A 16,972-nucleotide genomic window follows, 5' to 3' on the forward strand; every position below is an offset into this window, starting at 1 on the left:
GTTTTAAATTATTATTTATTAAAAACCTAAAGATGATAGCTTGAGCATCGGCATTCGTATAATAAAGAAGAAATGAAAGATAAATTTGATATTCGTTTCATTTAGGTTTGTTATTACGATAATTCGGTAGAGAGAGTAAAGAAATTAATGGCTTCGTTTGGCTCTCTCAAGCAAGCAATCTTCGACAAAGAAGCTCGAAAACAGTGAGTCCATATTCCCCCATATAATTATTATTTACTAAAAATTTGATTATTATTTTTAAATAAGCTGACGATTTGATTTTTTGAATTGGTTCTGATTAACAGGCAGTATCAAGATCATATCCTAGGCCTCAATGCCTACGATCGCCACAAGAAATTCGTGGATGACTATGGTTAGTTTTGCTTTGATTTTTGCAGTTATTTTGCAAGTGAAAGCAGAATTAAATACACGTTTTCGAGAAAGTCATTGATTTCCTATTACATTCGTGGATTGCATTTGAAACGCTTCAGATTGAATCTGTTTTTATGACTCTACCTCTGAATTATATTTTACCGAGGACTGCACTAGTTTTGTTTCATGAATTTGGTGCAAGGATTTCGTAAATGTCGATTCCCAGGTGTTTTTAGTCATAATCCTCTAGGCCAAAGTAAAAGCTAAGCGAAAACATTTCTGGACCTGGAATCTAATTAAATTGTGAAGAGTTTAATTAGCTTTTCAATTTTGATTGGATTAACGCTTCTTTTAGTGTTTTTTCCGAACGAAAAATGAGAATTATTTGCAAAGCCAGTAAATCATAAACATACATATATAGGATAACACAGTGACATAAACTCTAGTCCTATGTGAATGCGAAAGAATACCAAGGTAATGTTTGGAATATCTTCATTATTTCTGTATTTTCAGGAATTAAATTTGGGATAGATGTGTTTACCTTAAAGTTGTGTTTCTTTGCAGTTAGTTACTATGGGAAACAGAAATATGTACCAGGAAAGTTGCCAGTTAAAACTGATCTAGACACTCTAAGAGAAGGATATCGGTGCGTAACTTCTCGAATGTAGTTATTTGTTTATAACAAGGAAAATGCTTCTCGAATGCAGTTATTTGTTTATAAAACTATTTCTGATAATATATTTATATTCATAAGTTGTAACTTATGATGTACCTTACCCTATATGGAGATCTATTTGCCTCAAATGATTTGCTAAACCATTGGCTTCCTAAGCATTTTGTCTAATTATTTTCCGAAAGGTTCATAAGGACTGAGGAAGATGACATGAATCCTTCTTGGGAGCAAAGGCTAGTGAAGCGCTACTATGACAAGCTCTTCAAGGAGTATCCTTTGATTTATCATCTGTACCATTATCTTGCACTAGATCCAAATCTTTGTATTTTTGCTAAATGTGATTGTTTTTTTATTACTAATTATTCTGTAAAGAATCCAGTCATTGTTGCGGGTGAGCAATGAGAAACTATTTGATCAGTTTAGCTGGAATTTATTCGAAATAGCAACTCTTGGGGGGATTTTTTTAAAAAAATTATGAGTGACTGAGTTAGTTTTGCTTAGCAAAGATATTTTTCTGCATGTTTGTTTGCAAAACATTTGTTTCTGGGAATAGTGAGTGGGTTGTAGTGGTATTCAAAATAGCAAATGTCAAATTGATTCTGACATCAAATTCCTTGACATTTAAGGGGACATACCATTCTCAGTTGTGATCCACTAGCTTTGGATGCTTGAATTAATTTATATGTTTTCAACACACTAAGAACTTCATTCAAAATCAAAGAAGAATAGAAAGTAGTCAGGGAGAATGCGCGACAAGATTCACGAGCTTACACTTTGGTCATGAAATCTGCACAACAGATCAGTGAGTAATATTTGTTTTGGAAAGGTTGTGTTTCATAAGTTTTATGTTGCATGTATCTATACTCAATAACTGAAGCGTTTGAGCAACATAGACGAACCTTTTTTCTCTAACAAACCCTTTGTCTTGTATCCTTCAACAAAGTGGACTGTGTGATGTAACCATAACACTGCAAGTTAAGACTATAATGCCCATTCTTCTCCTTGTTTGCCCGTAAGGAGACAAAGAAACATAAGAAAAAATGATGTTGGTTGTTTGAAGAGTTTCATGATATTAGAAGTCATCATAGAATTGGATGTAAGCTGTTTCTGGAATAACAACTGCATCCCTTTTTGAAAGTTGCTTTATTTGTCTACGTAACTTTTAGGTCGTACGCCTTTGGTAGTTTCATTTTCACTGCCTTTTAATACGAATATCTACATTTTGGTTGTTTTTAAATATTAATTCGCTTCTGTGAGCCTGTGACATTTTGTCGGTGAGATTTTATCCGATGGTTTATTTCTTTTAACTCATTGAAGATACTGCATAGCTGATATGTCTCATTACAAGACTGGTAAGGTATGGATATGTATTACAGCATTAATTTTCTGCATATACTTATTTTAGTTGTTTTCATTCATCCACATTTTAAATATATTTTTCTTTTCATACTTCTGAGTGACCGAGAATGCATGAACTCAACCCTGACCAGAAAAAATTGCAGTAAAGCCTCTTCAAATATGGTAAATTTGCTCTGCATAAATATCATGCACCAACCAGTCTCGTGGATCAAATTTTGGTTCATTGTAGAACTCTCAGTTTTGGCTTAGAATACTCATGAATCAATCCTTTTACACCAAATTTACGTGCTATGGTTTTGTATTACAAACCGCATCTCAGAAGGTGATCTTTTTTAAGACAAGAGCAAGCTTGATGATTGCACTCTTGCTGGAATGACTCCCCTGTCAATTAGTTATTTAATCGCCCAGTCGATTTGATATTATCTTCAATTTTTTCTCACTTTATTTTTGTTAAGAAGATTTTCCTGAATTTACCTCGATCTCTCTTTAGATTGGCCTGAGATGGAGGACTGAAAAGGAAGTAATATCTGGGAAAGGTACAATCCTCTCTCAAACAGCTATTTTTCTTCTCTTCTTTTTTAGTTTGAAAGTTTCATGAGTATTATTTATATTTATATCATTATTCATTACACTTGCAAACTTATGGTTGATTCCTGTCGCATTATTCTTCCTCTACCATACTCATCTGTTTTGTTCTCATATCTTATCATTCTGGAAAACCTGGATTTTGTTTTGGTGATTCAGGTGGCCAAATCATATTCTAATGTGCGGATTGCTTATCCGCTTGTTGTAGACTTTATTAGCATTATAATAAATTATTGTTTCCTATTAAAAAAAGACTGATTTGAATCCCTTAATTATCAGGGCAGTTTGTATGTGGGAATAAGCATTGTGATCGAAAGGATAATTTGTCAAGCTATGAGGCAAGTTGCTGTCAATGATACCTATGAATCGATTTTTTGCTGTGTGTGTATGTGTTGTTTATGAGGTACATGAGATTATTGGTGATGTGATGTCTTCTAAGCATTACCTATGTGAACGCCAATATTGGATCAAGCTTGTCATTCTTGAAAGCCAGTTTGTATTTTACCACCATTTCCTTCGGGAAAGTTTTGTTCAGATGAAAATCTTGCAACCCACAACAATTTAGTAAGGTGGCGAGCAAAATTCAAAATGAATGTAGTTCACAGATTTATTGGAAGCTTGGAAGCAATAGCTATAGTTTATTTGGCAGTTTTATCTTTGCCAGATGCATCAGGCTGCCAACACTGCACATGTACACAAGTTCTCATCATTTGTCTGAAAAGCAAATGACAGATTTCTGCACTTTTTTCTAAACAGGAAACCTTTCCTTTAGAAGAACCATCATTTCCAAAATCTAAGTAAGAGGTTAGTGCAGAATAAGTTTATTTTTCTTTCAAATGAATAGTAGAAAGACCGAGGAGAGAGGTTTCCACTGGGACTCCTCTCCTGCCACAAAGCATTGTTGATGGATCAAGCCTTTGATGATGTTAGAAGAAGGAAAAAGCAAGGAAGAAATCTGAAAGTAGTTGATAACAATCATCCAGCCTTAGCAACTGAAATATTTTGTTAATACCAATCAAGTCCTTTCACATTGGCAAGAGCTTGGTTTCCAATTGAAACGAAAGGAAAATGATGAAAGTGTTTGAGAAAATGAGAGTTCTGGCATCTTGCTGTAAAGTAATGAATATGACAATGATGAAGAAGAAAATAGATTGGTAGGTAAGGAAGGGAAGAGTTAATCATATTTATTGCGATTGAGAAACCCTGCTTCCAGCCATAGTGTAGGAGCTCCTGATTTGCAAATCAAATAATTCGTTATCGCTGTACCAAATCTGTTTGCTATGTACTTCAATTACTTTAATTTAATGCCGTTGCTTGCTGTTGTCTGTGCTCGATGAATTTTACTTCAATTAAGTTATTTTTGGATGATGAGCATTTTCATATTATTTTTCTTGGTAACTTTTCTATAATATGCAGGTGAACTTCTCTTATATTGAAGCCGGAGAAAATAAGCAGGCCTTGGTTAAATTAGTAGCCTGTGAGAGGTGACTGAGGATACCCCTCCTAGTTGTCATTTTACATAATCTACCCTCGTTTATTTATGATAGCTCTCAATTTTTTTGTAGTATTCTTGGGATCTTACTAATATTCATTAGGGAATGTAAATTTTTTAGTTTCATCCTCTTTGTCATACCGATTTCTTTGATTTTTGAATTATAAAATTCAGAAAAATCAAGGTCTTGCACAATTAAAAGTCACTCATTGTCGAATTATTAAAAGTTAGGAGAGATATATGTAATATTTAGTTTCATTTTATTAAGATTAGAATCCTAGATTTAGTTCTGATTTGATTTGATTCTGATTTATTTCCTAGTTTAGGATATTTCCTGATTTCTTTCCTTAGCTCCGTTCCTTGTATTTATACTTCATTTGACATTAATAAAATTTAAGAATTCAGTTTATCAAATTCTTCATGGTATCAGAGCGACCATGGTAAAACACGGTCTCGCCACAGTAACCTCTTCGAAGGAAAAATCCGATATCCTTGAGTCGAATCCCAACCCTTCCAATAACTCTCTCCTTATCACTCCTCACCGCCTTACAGGTTCGAACTACTTGCAATGGTCCCAATCCGTAAGAATGTTCATCTGTGGACGCGGCAAAGAAGAGTACCTCACCGGAGAAATTGAAGCCCCAGCAAAGACTGATGCCGGCTATAAGAAGTGGAAGACGGAGAATCACTTAATCATGTCATGGCTCATCAATTCCATGAGTTTGGAAGTAGGTGAGAATTTCCTTCTCTACGAGACTGCTAAAGATGTTTGGGAGGCAGTCCGTGAGACGTATTCAAGTTCCGATAACACCTCGGAACTATCGGCTATTGAATCAGCCCTTCACGACCTCCGGCAGGGAGAACTCAGTGTCACCCAGTACTATAATGCCCTCACCAAACAATGGCAGCAACTTGATGTTTTTGAAACCCACGCTTGGAAGTGTCCGGAAGATGGTCAGCGCTATCGCAAGATTGTGGAGCAGAAGCGCACCTTCAAGTTTCTACTCGGTCTCAACAAAGAACTAGATGATGTTCGAGGCAGAGTAATGAGTGCCAAGCCATTCTTGGGTCTTCGAGAAGCTTTTGCTGAGATTCGCCGCGAAGAAAGCCGCAAAAAAGTCATGATGGGCCCATCTTCTACCTCGGTTGATGGTTCTGCCCTCCTCGGGTCTTCACTCGGTGCTACTGGAGCAACTCAACAAGAGAGGCGTAAGTCACGGCCAACATGTGAGCACTGTTCCAAACCAGGGCACACGAAGAACACTTGCTGGGTTCTCCATGGCAAACCTTCTGATTGGAAATCACCCCGTCCTCCGACTGCCAAGACCAACCGCGGCCTCTCAGCTCAGCCCTCAGGCGACCAGGCCAACGACAGTCCGTTCTCTCCGCAACAGATTGAAGCACTGCAACAAATCATGTCTGCAACCTTAGCGCAACATGCAACTGGATCTAAATCCACCAGCCTTCACGCTACCAAAGGTATAGACGTTCTTGCTTTAATTTCCGCTCAGCAGTTCTCGTGCTCTTGGATTGTCGACTCGGGTGCCTCCGACCATATGACCGGCAACCGAAATCTCTTTACAACATACTAACCCAATACCGACTCTCTCCATGTTTAGATTGCGGATGGTACCAAGACCCGGATTGCTGGTTTCGGATCCGTACAGATTTCCTCCGACCTTACTCTTAAATTTGTGCTGCATGTTCCTTCTTTGGATTGCAATTTATTGTCCATTAGTAAATTGACAACCGATGAACAGTGCTCGGCTAATTTTTCCAATAATGTGTGTTTTTTCCAGGAGTTGGGATCGATGAAGACGATTGGCAGTGCTAGGATGTGCTCAGGCCTCTATCTCCTCAATACAAGTCTATCCAGCCTCGAATCTCGCTCCCATTCCTGTTCAAATGTTAGTTTTGGTTTTCATATAGAGTCTGGAAGTGATGTTATGCGCTTACACTTTCAGTTAGGTCATCCAAGTTTCTTTTATCTTGAAAAATTGTATCCGAATTTATTCGCTAATAAAAAGGCGAGGTTTTTTCATTGTGATATCTGTCAACTTGCAAAACAAACTCGGGTCTCATATAATCCTATCCCATACAAACCTTCTCAACCATTTTCACTCATCCACAGTGACATTTGGGGCGCATCTCGGATACCCAATATAAATGGAGCCCTGTGGTTCGTCACCTTCATCGACGATCATACCCGCCTTACATGGGTCTTTCTTATGAAAGACAAATCTGATCTCGCCCAAATATTTCCAGCCTTTAACACTATGATCCAAACACAATTCAATACCCGTATTCGGGTTCTCAAGTCTGATAATGCCCGTGACTATTTCAACACCACCTTAGGATCCTATTTCACCAAGCAGGGCATTGTCCAAATCAGCTCTTGCGTCGACACACCGCAACAAAACGGGATTGCCGAAAGAAAAAACCGTCACCTTTTAGAGGTCGCACGTTCCCTCCTACTCTCCATGAATGTGCCGAAATACCTGTGGGTAGAGGCCGTTTTGACCGCTGCCTATCTTATAAATCGGCTCCCTTCCCGGGTCTTGCGGTATGTCACCCCTTTTCAAACCCTATCGTCCAGTTTCCCACATATTAATACATTATCGTCTCATCTCCCACCAAAAATATTTGGTTGCACCGCTTTTGTTCATATCTACCCTCATTTCCGTAGTAAGCTTGATCCTCGGGCTACCAAGTGTGTATTCATCGGGTACTCCTCTAACAAAAAAGGATACAAATGTTACTGCCCCGTCTCTCGAAAAACATTCACAACTATGGATGTTAACTTTTTTGAAGATACTCCATATTATCCCAAAACTGTCCTTCAGGGGGAGAAACAACCTATAATCGAAGTCCCGTTTTGTAAAATCCTTCCTGATCCCGAACCACCTGAGTCAATTACACCTACTGTCCCATCGAACCCGAACCCACCAGCTACACCAGCTAACGAAACCCATGTTAGTCCACCCACCTCGCCAAACCTCCAAGTCTATACGCGAGGTCAGTGGCAACGAGGTCAGAGGGAGTGTGAAGCTCCAGCACATCCTACACTTGCCGCTGAAGATACCACTACACCGATCCCAATTCCGGAGACAACTACACTAAGCACTCCGGCTCCAGCCCCTCAGAATCAGAATCTGGAAGACTTGCCTATAGCTCTACGGAAAGGTACTCGTACATGCACTAACCATCCGATTGATAGGTGGGTCTCCTACGGACGTCTCTCCCAGTCCTACCGAGCATATGTCACGAAGCTGGATAATATCTACATTCCGAATACCATCCAGGAAGCACTTCTGCATCCGGACTGGGCTGAAGCAGTGAAATCCGAACTCACGTCTCTAGAAAGGAATGGTACGTGGTCGATTACCGAATTGCCACCTGGTAAAAGAGCGGTGAGTTGTAAATGGATTTTTGCGGTGAAGTTTAACGCTGATGGGAGTGTTGAGAGATTGAAAGCTCGATTAGTGGCTCGTGGGTTTACTCAGTCTTATGGGATCGATTATGAAGAGACATTTGCGCCGGTTGCGAAACTCAATACTGTCCGGATCCTCATCTCCTTAGCAGCGAATCTCGATTGGAAATTGCAGCAATTGGACATTAAGAATGCATTTCTTAATGGGGACCTAGAGGAAGAAGTGTATATGGAAGTTCCCGCCGGTTTAGTGGTTCCGAATGAACCAGGGAATCAAGTGTGCAGACTGCATAAGTCCATCTACGGTCTTAAACAATCGCCTAGAATGTGGTTTGGAAAGTTTTCCACGGTGGTTAAAGACCAGGGGTTTGTCCAGTGCCAAACGGATCATACGCTCTTTGTTAAACATTCTCAAGATAATAGAATTGCCATCCTTATTGTGTATGTGGATGACATTATATTAACTGGAGATTATGAAGAGGAAATCAGTAGTATCAAGGCTACGTTGGCTCGGACGTTTGAGGTGAAGGATTTGGGACCTCTCCGCTACTTTCTAGGTATGGAAATTACCCGTTCAAATAAGGGCATATCCGTTTCTCAGCGGAAACATGTACTCGATCTACTTAGAGATACTGGGATGCTCGGTTGTAAACCTGCAAGCACACCAATGGTATCGACTCGAGAGGCCGAAGGTGTACCCGAAGGAGATCCCGTCGAGAAACAACGGTATCAACGGTTGGTGGGACGATTGTTCTACCTGTCGCACACACGACCGGACATTGGCTTCGCGGTTAGCTACGTAAGTCAGTTCATGCATAATCCGAAGCTATGTCACATGGATGCAGTCTACCGCATACTTCGGTATTTGAAGAAGTCTCCCGGAAAGGGGATTTTATTTCAGAAACATGATGTTCGTAACATCATTATGTTTTCAGATGCTGATTGGGCAGGAAGTCGTATTGACCGAAGATCTACTACGGGTTACTGTTCCTTCGTATGGGGAAATTTGGTGACTTGGAGGAGCAAGAAGCAACCCGTTGTGTCAAGAAGCAACCCGTTGTGTCAAGAAGCAGGGCTGAAGCTGAGTTTCGCGCGTTGTCCTTAGCCACGTGTGAAGGGATATGGATTAGAAGAATGATGGCCGAATTGAAAATGCCGTACCATGAGTCTGTGATCCTCAAGTGCGATAATCAAGCTGCGATTAGCATTGCTAAAGACCCTGTTCATCATGACCGTACTAAGCATGTCGAAATTGATCGTCACTTTATTGCCGAGAAGATTAAGAGTACTGAAGTATTACTGCGGTATACTCCAACTCGTGAACAACTTGCAGATATCTTGACCAAAGCTTTGATTGGTCCTAACTTTGATGAAATATGTAACAAGTTGGGAATGTATGACATTTACGTCCCAACTTGAGGGGGAGTGTCGAATTATTAAAAGTTAGAAGAGATATACGTAATATTTAGTTTCCTTTTATTAAGATTAGAATCCTAGATTTAGTTCTGATTTGATTTGATTCTGATTTATTTCCTAGTTTTAGGATATTTCCTGATTTCTTTCCTTAGCTCCGTTCCTTGTATTTATACTTCATTTGACATTAATAAAATTTAAGAATTCAGTTTATCAAATTCTTCCCTCATTATTGTCATACTGGCTTCTGAATAGCATTTCTTATCTGATTTGCACTTGTAGTGCAGCTGGGCTTCTAAGAATAACCAACTCTCATTCAGTAGGAAATAAAGGATATCTTGAGTGTTTCAAGTTTTCTTTGTTCCCGACCAATTATTAAATATTTGAAGTAATTATGAATTGCTTACTATTGGGTCTAATATAAATACTTAGTTGATCTTGTGGAAAATTGTTTCGACAATGAAATTGTAATTAAGTGAACAGAGGAGAGTGAAATGACAGAGATATATATCATACAGATTGATGCTTTGTTTGGGTGTATAAATTTCTTTTATGGCCATTTGCTGGTGTGGATTTATTACCATTAAAGCGTGCTTTACAATCTAGGTTTGTTTTGCTGCTCTGTTTCCTATTGCTCTTCACCCTTCTACAAATTTTTATGGTCTTATTTCTGTTTGAAATTATGCTATCGAATACGAGGCAGATTATGTGTAGATTTATGAGTAAATGGTTTGGTGACTGCATACCTCGAGTTCTTGAAATACATTGATTAGAATTTTGAGTTTAAGCTTCACTGGTTTATTTTATCTTGAGAAACATTTGGATGTTGAAAGTGCATTTCTAGAGGGTTAAGAGTTGTATAATCAACGATTCTAATCATGATCTCACTTATTAGCTGTTTCGATGATTACATTGGATGTAGTTATATCAATTGTGTGTTGTTGGATTTTCTCCTTTTCGATCCTCTGTACATACTTCTATCTGAAGCTGACTGTCTTAAAATAGATGTGCGGAGAAGCTTCTGCACAAAAAAATGAAAGAGAAAGAACAATTGAGACAAAAAGAGATTGACAGACATCGTGAGAAAAGGTATGAAAGCTGGAAGTATATTCTTTCAATGACATTTCGTTAACTAGAGACTAGCTTTGAAACACAACTTGTTGCTGCCTTGGAACTAAATCATTTCATCTTTTCAGGGACAGGTCTGAAAGTGATGAAGATACAGAGATTGACCATGGAAGAAGCAAAGACAGGAGAATAGGTACGGCTCAGCATTATATGAAGATTCTTTTTGAAGCTATTCTTTTCGGCTATTAAAGTTTTAGCTAGTATACAGGCTCATTAACCAATCACCTTTTGTCCTGCAAAACTGCGTATTAAAATTACAATCGAGGGCATTAGGTAAGAGTGGACTTCCCGGTTAACTCCATCAGTGTAGTGGACTTCCTGATTAACTCCAACTTCGACTAGGATGGGCGTTTCAGAAGAGCTTGAAATGAAGTCGAAATTGTTGAGTTCAACACTCTGTTAGGGGTCATAGATACAGGAATTGGGTTTAGAATGGAAAGTACCTATCCCGCATAAGTTTCAAGTTTTATCCCGCATAGGTTTCAAGTTTTCTCCTGGACCGTGACTTTGGGAAAATTGCCAACTTGCGGTTCGTTGCAAAAAAGATGGCCTATCTATGCTTTAAGCCCGCAATGGTGTAGCTTATGCCGGAACAAAGAGGAGAATCAAGACCATCTACTTTTGCATTGTTCGTTAACGAGCGGAATTTGGATAAAAGTATTGCAGGAATTGGGTTTAGAATGGGCCTTTCCTAGAAAGGCGCATGACATGTTTCTTTGGAGCCAAGTTTACTTACGGGGAGGAGAACTAGGAGTTTTTGGTATTTGGTCGTTCATTCTCTATTTTGGTCAATTTGGTTGGAGCGGAACAAAAGAATTTTCACAGACATAGCCAAGTCTATATATGAGGTCTGAGAGAAGATTAAAGGATTGAAAATTTTTATGTTATTGATGAAGTGAGGTAGTTTTCTTTCTTTGCAGTCTGTTTGCGGATTTCTCATTGTTTTTTTATACTTTGTTCTCTTGTTCTAATAAAATTTTCGTTTACAATTAAAAAAAATAATGGATTGGAATATTTTTTAGAACAATTCAACCAACTATGCATGACTAAGGGCATCACATGACGTGACCTAGAACAGTCCCTGGAACCCTACAACAAAATGGGACAGCTGAGAGAATGAATCGCACTCTACTTGAAAGAGTGAGCTGTATGCTATCGAATTCAGGGCTGCCAAAGTTGTTTTGGGAAGAGGCTGTTGTTACAACTGCCTATTTAATTAATAGATGCTATTCTAGTGCCTTGAATTATAACACTCCAATCTTTGGAGTGGATCTCCATCCGATTATTCAAACCTAAAGGTCTTTGGTTGTCTTGACTACACACACATAAAACAAGATAAGCTGAACCTAGGGCCTTAAGATGCATTTTTATAGGATACCTTGATGGAGTCAAGGGCTATAAAGTCTGGAATCCTGAAACCACTGGACCAAGATGCTTCAATACTAGAGACATCGCATTTGAAGAATAAAAATGGGATATGGTCTAAAGGTAAATGCTCCTGAGAACAATGCTAAACCAATTTCCAGTTTACAAGTTGAGGTGGAGGATCTAAGTGAAACTCTAGAACAGAGAAAACAATGTTCATCTGAAATTACAGATGAGAATGAGGAATCTGGCCACAAGACTCAGTATGATGAGGACACCAGAACTTGCTTGCCAGAGGCAGAGAAAGAAGAGTCATCCGACCACCACAAAAGTTTGGGCAGGTAGACTTAGTATCCTATCCATTTGTTACTGCTGAGAAGGTGGAGCTCCCCAAACCCTCAAGTTACCAAGAGGCAATAAGTGGGAAACACAAAGATAAATGGTCAGGGCCATGAATGAAATAGACTCTCCGTTGAAGAATAACACATGGCAGCTAGTCAATAAACCACCTGGACAGAAAGTTGTAGGCTGCAAATGGGTGTATAAAATCAAGGAGAGTAATTCTAATGATGCTAGGCCTAAATACAAGGCAAGGCTAGTTTCCGAAGGATTTACACAAGCAAAAGGAGTTGATTTTCGTGAGATTTACTCTCCAGTGGTCAAACACACCTCCATAAGATTGATGTTGGCACTAGTAACTCAGTTTGATTTAGAACAAGAGCAACTTGATGTTAAAACTGTTTTCCTTCATGGTGAGATTGAGGAAACAATATTCATGGACCAGCCTCAATGCTTTATCAAACCAGAAAATGAGGACAAAGTTTGCTTGCTGAGAATATCCCTCTATGGTCTAGAACAAAGTCTTCGACAATGGTACAAAATGTTTTATATATTCATGGGAAGGATAAACTTTGTTAGGAGCCACTTTGATAAGTTGTGTTTGTATGAAGAAATCAGGAGATAAAGTCACTAACTTCTTATTACTGTACGTCAATGCCATGTTCAAGTTCTTAAGAAGATGTTAAACTTTGAAATTTGATATGAAAGAATTAGGGGAGGCTAAAAGGATACTGAATATGAAGATAATAAGGGACACAAAAACTAAGAGGTTGTTCCCGAGTCAAAGGTTCAGGATGCATGAATCCAAACAAGTTACTACACCAATAGGACAAAATTTCAAGCTGTCAAATGATCAATCTGCTGCCAGTGAAGAAGAACAAAAAGTCATGAGAAACATACCTTATGCTAATGGAGTAGGAAGTGTGATGTATGGAATGGTGTGTAGCCGTACAGACCTTTCCCATGCCATGAGTGTGGTGTCAAGGTTCGTGGCTAATCCTGGAAAGATGCATTGGGAAGGGCTGAAGTGGATCCTAAGGTTTTTGAAGGGAACAACTGAATTAAGCTTGATGTTTAAAAGACAAGAAGATATAAGCCAGCTAGTAAGAGGATTTGTAGACTCTGATTATGCTGAGAACTTGGACACAAGGATGTCTTTAACAGGTTATGTTTTCAAGGACGTCTTTAACAGGCTATGTTTTCACGTTGTTTGGGATTGCCATCAGTTGGAAGGCTTCACTCCAGTCAGCGGTTGCTGTTTACTACAGAAGCAAAATACATAGTCCTTACTGAAGCCATTAAGGAGGCAATATAGTTTAAAGGTATCATGACAGAGTTCGGTGTAAAGCAAGAGCGACTGGTGGTGCTTTATCACAGTCAAAGTGCAATACACCTCTCCAAACATTAGGTTTTCCATGAGAGGTGTAAGCATATAAAGATGTTAAGCTACATTTGGTAAGGGACATAACTTCAAAAGTAGAAGTCGAAGTTGAGAAAATCTCCACAGATGACAACCCTGTGGACATGTTAACCAAAGTATTACCACAAGCCAAGTTTAGGCATTGCTTGAACTTGGTAAATATGACATAATGGAGACAAGCCTCCTTTTTTGTTTTTGGAGACAAGGTGAAGATTGTTAGATGAGTGTCACCAAAAGGTTGATCTAAGAATGTGCTGCAACCAAATAGAGTATTTTGATAATTGCTCTTTTGAAAGAAACCACTTGCGGTTGTGACAGTTGGGAAGAGCTGTGCTAGTTCAAGAAAGTGACCGGAAACTCGAAGCATTGGTATTCATATATTTAGATGGTTTCAGGAAGACTTTTCTTTTGGATCTTTTCTGGAGGTTAAGAGCAAGTGTGAACAAAGGAGAGGAGAGTGTCATTGAGAAGAGGGATTAAACTCTTGCTCTGTTTTTTATTCCTCCTGCTTCAAGCTTTGTAAATGCACACTTGGTGGTAATAAAATTGGTTGTCTTTCTCCCTTGGATACAGGTCTATAAATGGCCGAAACACGTAATCAGTTGTGTTGATTGCGTGCTTGTTAATTCTTGGTTGCATATTAAATTTCTTGAATCACGATTGAATCCGATAATTGTCCAACAGAAATATATTCCAATATTTCACTGTATTCTTTTAGGAAACAAGGGTTCTCATTCAGCCACTACCAAGAAGATGGACGATGAGGAGAACTTTAATGAGTTTCTCGAGGGACTGTTTCCTTGATGGCACCAGATCCCTCCCTTGGGTTAGTTCTGCTGTTATAAAGTATGTAATATGCTTAAAACACGTTATGGTTATAAATTGTTGTATATGATTGTTCAGAATAGTTATATTGATAAAAGGGGTACTTGTTACAAGGTTTTGGAAGCCTACAATTCTGCCCATAATTTTTAAAGCCGGATCGGACCGCTGGTTAAACTGGTGAACCGGATGGCCACTCTACCGAATCATTTAATTAACTTGGTTTTTATTCCGTTTAGGCTTCGCCTTGGTTTTATTACAATTTTTTTAGTTTTTTCTCTCATTTGATAAATATAATTATTCTTTATTTTGTTTAAATAAAAAAAAAACATAATAATATTGATAAAAATATTAACGATTTATTTTGAAAATTTGGTTGATTAGTTCAGAAATTCGTTTTTTATCTTTTGAATTTGAAAATTAGGTTGATTAGTTCAGAGATTCGTTTTTTATCTTTTGAAATATCACATAAATCAGTTTATTCGGTCTGATTTCTAAAAAAATTGTTAAATCGAATAATTTAAGTTTCTAGAATAAAATTTGATATAAACTTTAATTTTAATTTTTTTTTCCCTGAAAGTTTAAAACTGAATTTTGTTTCCTAAAGCGATACATGCCAAAATGTTTCCGAAAAAAAATAAACGAGTCAAACCAAATTAAAATCGAAAATTAAAAAAAAAATAATCTTTTACTATTACACCAGTATAATTATACATAAATATCTCCAACATCAATGTGAGTCATATATTCAAGTGGCAAAATATAATAAAAATTGTTTACTTTCTCCACACACTCTCACAAACAGAAATATAGTTTTTTCTCCAACTAAACTTCTTCAAATTCTATTTTTCTTATTTTGTTTTTATTTTTTAGTTTTATTTCTTTATACCGATTTTAAAAATATTAAAGTACGTTCAAAAAATTCAATTTGAAACCCTGGGCCCTTAAATTTTTTAAATTTTACAGGGACCAAGGTAAAGGTTTGACAAAACATAAATATCAGAATACAATCTGGGATATTGGGATAAAAAAAAATTAAAGTATTCTAACGTAACTCCATAATGCACGATATTCATTTGACAATTTAATAGAAAGTATTTAACAGTCAGCCCACAATATAGTTATTTTTAAATAAGATTTTTTGTCATATAATTTTTTTAGTGTTGCTTTAACTTAATGGAATGACATTTAATTCCTATTAAGTGGAAACGGACAGCGAAATTATAAACCATAGACCGCGGTTTACCAGCAAATTGTCAAATCAAAATGCTTTTTGTTCAAGATACGACCGTGACTAGTCAACTGTTTTTTTTTTTTAAATATACCACTTAATTAATTATTGACAAATAATGCTGCGAATTAATTACTTCGGACGTGAATGTTCGTTGGAATATAATATTTAAGCAAAAATAAGTTTTATGAAATAAAAAAACCAATGCACAAAAAATAACATTAAATTTCAAGTTTATAAAGGCTTTTGAATTTTTCGATAATGCGTTTTCCGTATTATAAAAATTGAATTTTTCAATATATATATATATATATATATATATATATAATTTAAACCGCAGACATTTCATTCGATTGCCACAAATTCATTTTTTCTCTTGTTTCTTCCACATAAATAAAGTGGTCAAATACTTGTAATATAGCTAATTTCCGCCAACTCCACTCAACCAAAGATCCAAACATCGTTGACATATATATTATGTCAAACATTAAAACATATGCATAAAATAATATATATTTCTCGACCACCTCAAATTTTCGGTCATACACATATTTTGTGTTTCGTGTGCAAAGCACCAAACGTTTTTTCCACGTGATATTTGAACTTATAATATGTATCATTTTACGAATGTTTATTTATTTATATATCAAATATCTATACTATCTATAAATTAAGAGATTTTCACTCGTATTAGTGCTTTGTTTGTCAAGAAGTATTTGTGTCTCGACATGAACAAAACTTGGTCCTTATATCACAAATACGTGAAGTGAACACCTATAAAAATATGAATGACTCACATAATCTAATTATTTTGAACAAATATAGTGAAAATATCCAAATATCCCTCACAATTTATGTTTTTTGTTGATAATATTTCTCCTCTATTTAATTTGATTTTAAAATATAAAATTTATATCAGTCAGGTAAACCACACTGTTATACAAGCTCACTCGAGAAGGTATTGGTAGCGGGAATCGACCTCCTGATCATTGATCAAGAGCTTACCTACTCCACCAACTCGTACATCCTCGAGTCACATGCAGTGTTCTCTTAATTATTTTCTTCATATGTTTGGCCGATTTCTAGATGAAGCTTGTATGATTTTTAACATGAAGAAAGTTGTTGACGGAAGAAAATCAAACTTTGGTCCATAAACATTTGAAACAAAAGAGGAAAGTAAATAAAGGGGAAAAACTGACTTTGGTGAGATTAGAGTTTCCGAAACAAATTAAGTCAAAAGGTTTAAATAAAATAAAAGTAAATTGAAAATTGTATATTTTTTCCTTTAATTTTTGTTCCCACTTTATAACTTGTGTTATTTTAATGTCTTACATAAAATAGTA

At 37.0% G+C, this 16,972-nt stretch overlaps 1 protein-coding gene across 1 annotated transcript; it reads left to right on the top strand.

The window, feature by feature from the left end:
- Positions 1-11: 11 nt before the first annotated feature.
- Positions 12-14,630, top strand: LOC142505293 (uncharacterized). The gene is made up of 11 exons (XM_075618216.1): positions 12-203; positions 306-373; positions 937-1,018; positions 1,231-1,314; positions 2,363-2,402; positions 2,895-2,940; positions 3,269-3,327; positions 4,406-4,473; positions 10,330-10,413; positions 10,521-10,585; positions 14,295-14,630. The coding sequence occupies exons 1-11, from the start codon at positions 148-150 to the stop codon at positions 14,378-14,380; spliced, it is 738 nt and encodes a 245-aa protein (XP_075474331.1). The 5' UTR covers positions 12-147; the 3' UTR covers positions 14,381-14,630.
- Positions 14,631-16,972: the final 2,342 nt, after the last annotated feature.

The sequence above is a fragment of the Primulina tabacum genome, chromosome 10 (assembly GCF_025594145.1).
Source record: "Primulina tabacum isolate GXHZ01 chromosome 10, ASM2559414v2, whole genome shotgun sequence".
NCBI classification, from domain to species: Eukaryota; Viridiplantae; Streptophyta; class Magnoliopsida; order Lamiales; family Gesneriaceae; genus Primulina; species Primulina tabacum.

Bases quoted from the DNA above. Each gene is read 5' to 3' on its own strand.
- LOC142505293 (XM_075618216.1), top strand. From the start codon at position 148: ATGGCTTCGTTTGGCTCTCTCAAGCAAGCAATCTTCGACAAAGAAGCT. The intron at 1,019-1,230 runs GTGCGTAACTTC...ATTTTCCGAAAG, and splicing joins ACTCTAAGAGAAGGATATCG to GTTCATAAGGACTGAGGAAG. The intron at 10,414-10,520 runs GTATGAAAGCTG...TCATCTTTTCAG, and splicing joins GACAGACATCGTGAGAAAAG to GGACAGGTCTGAAAGTGATG.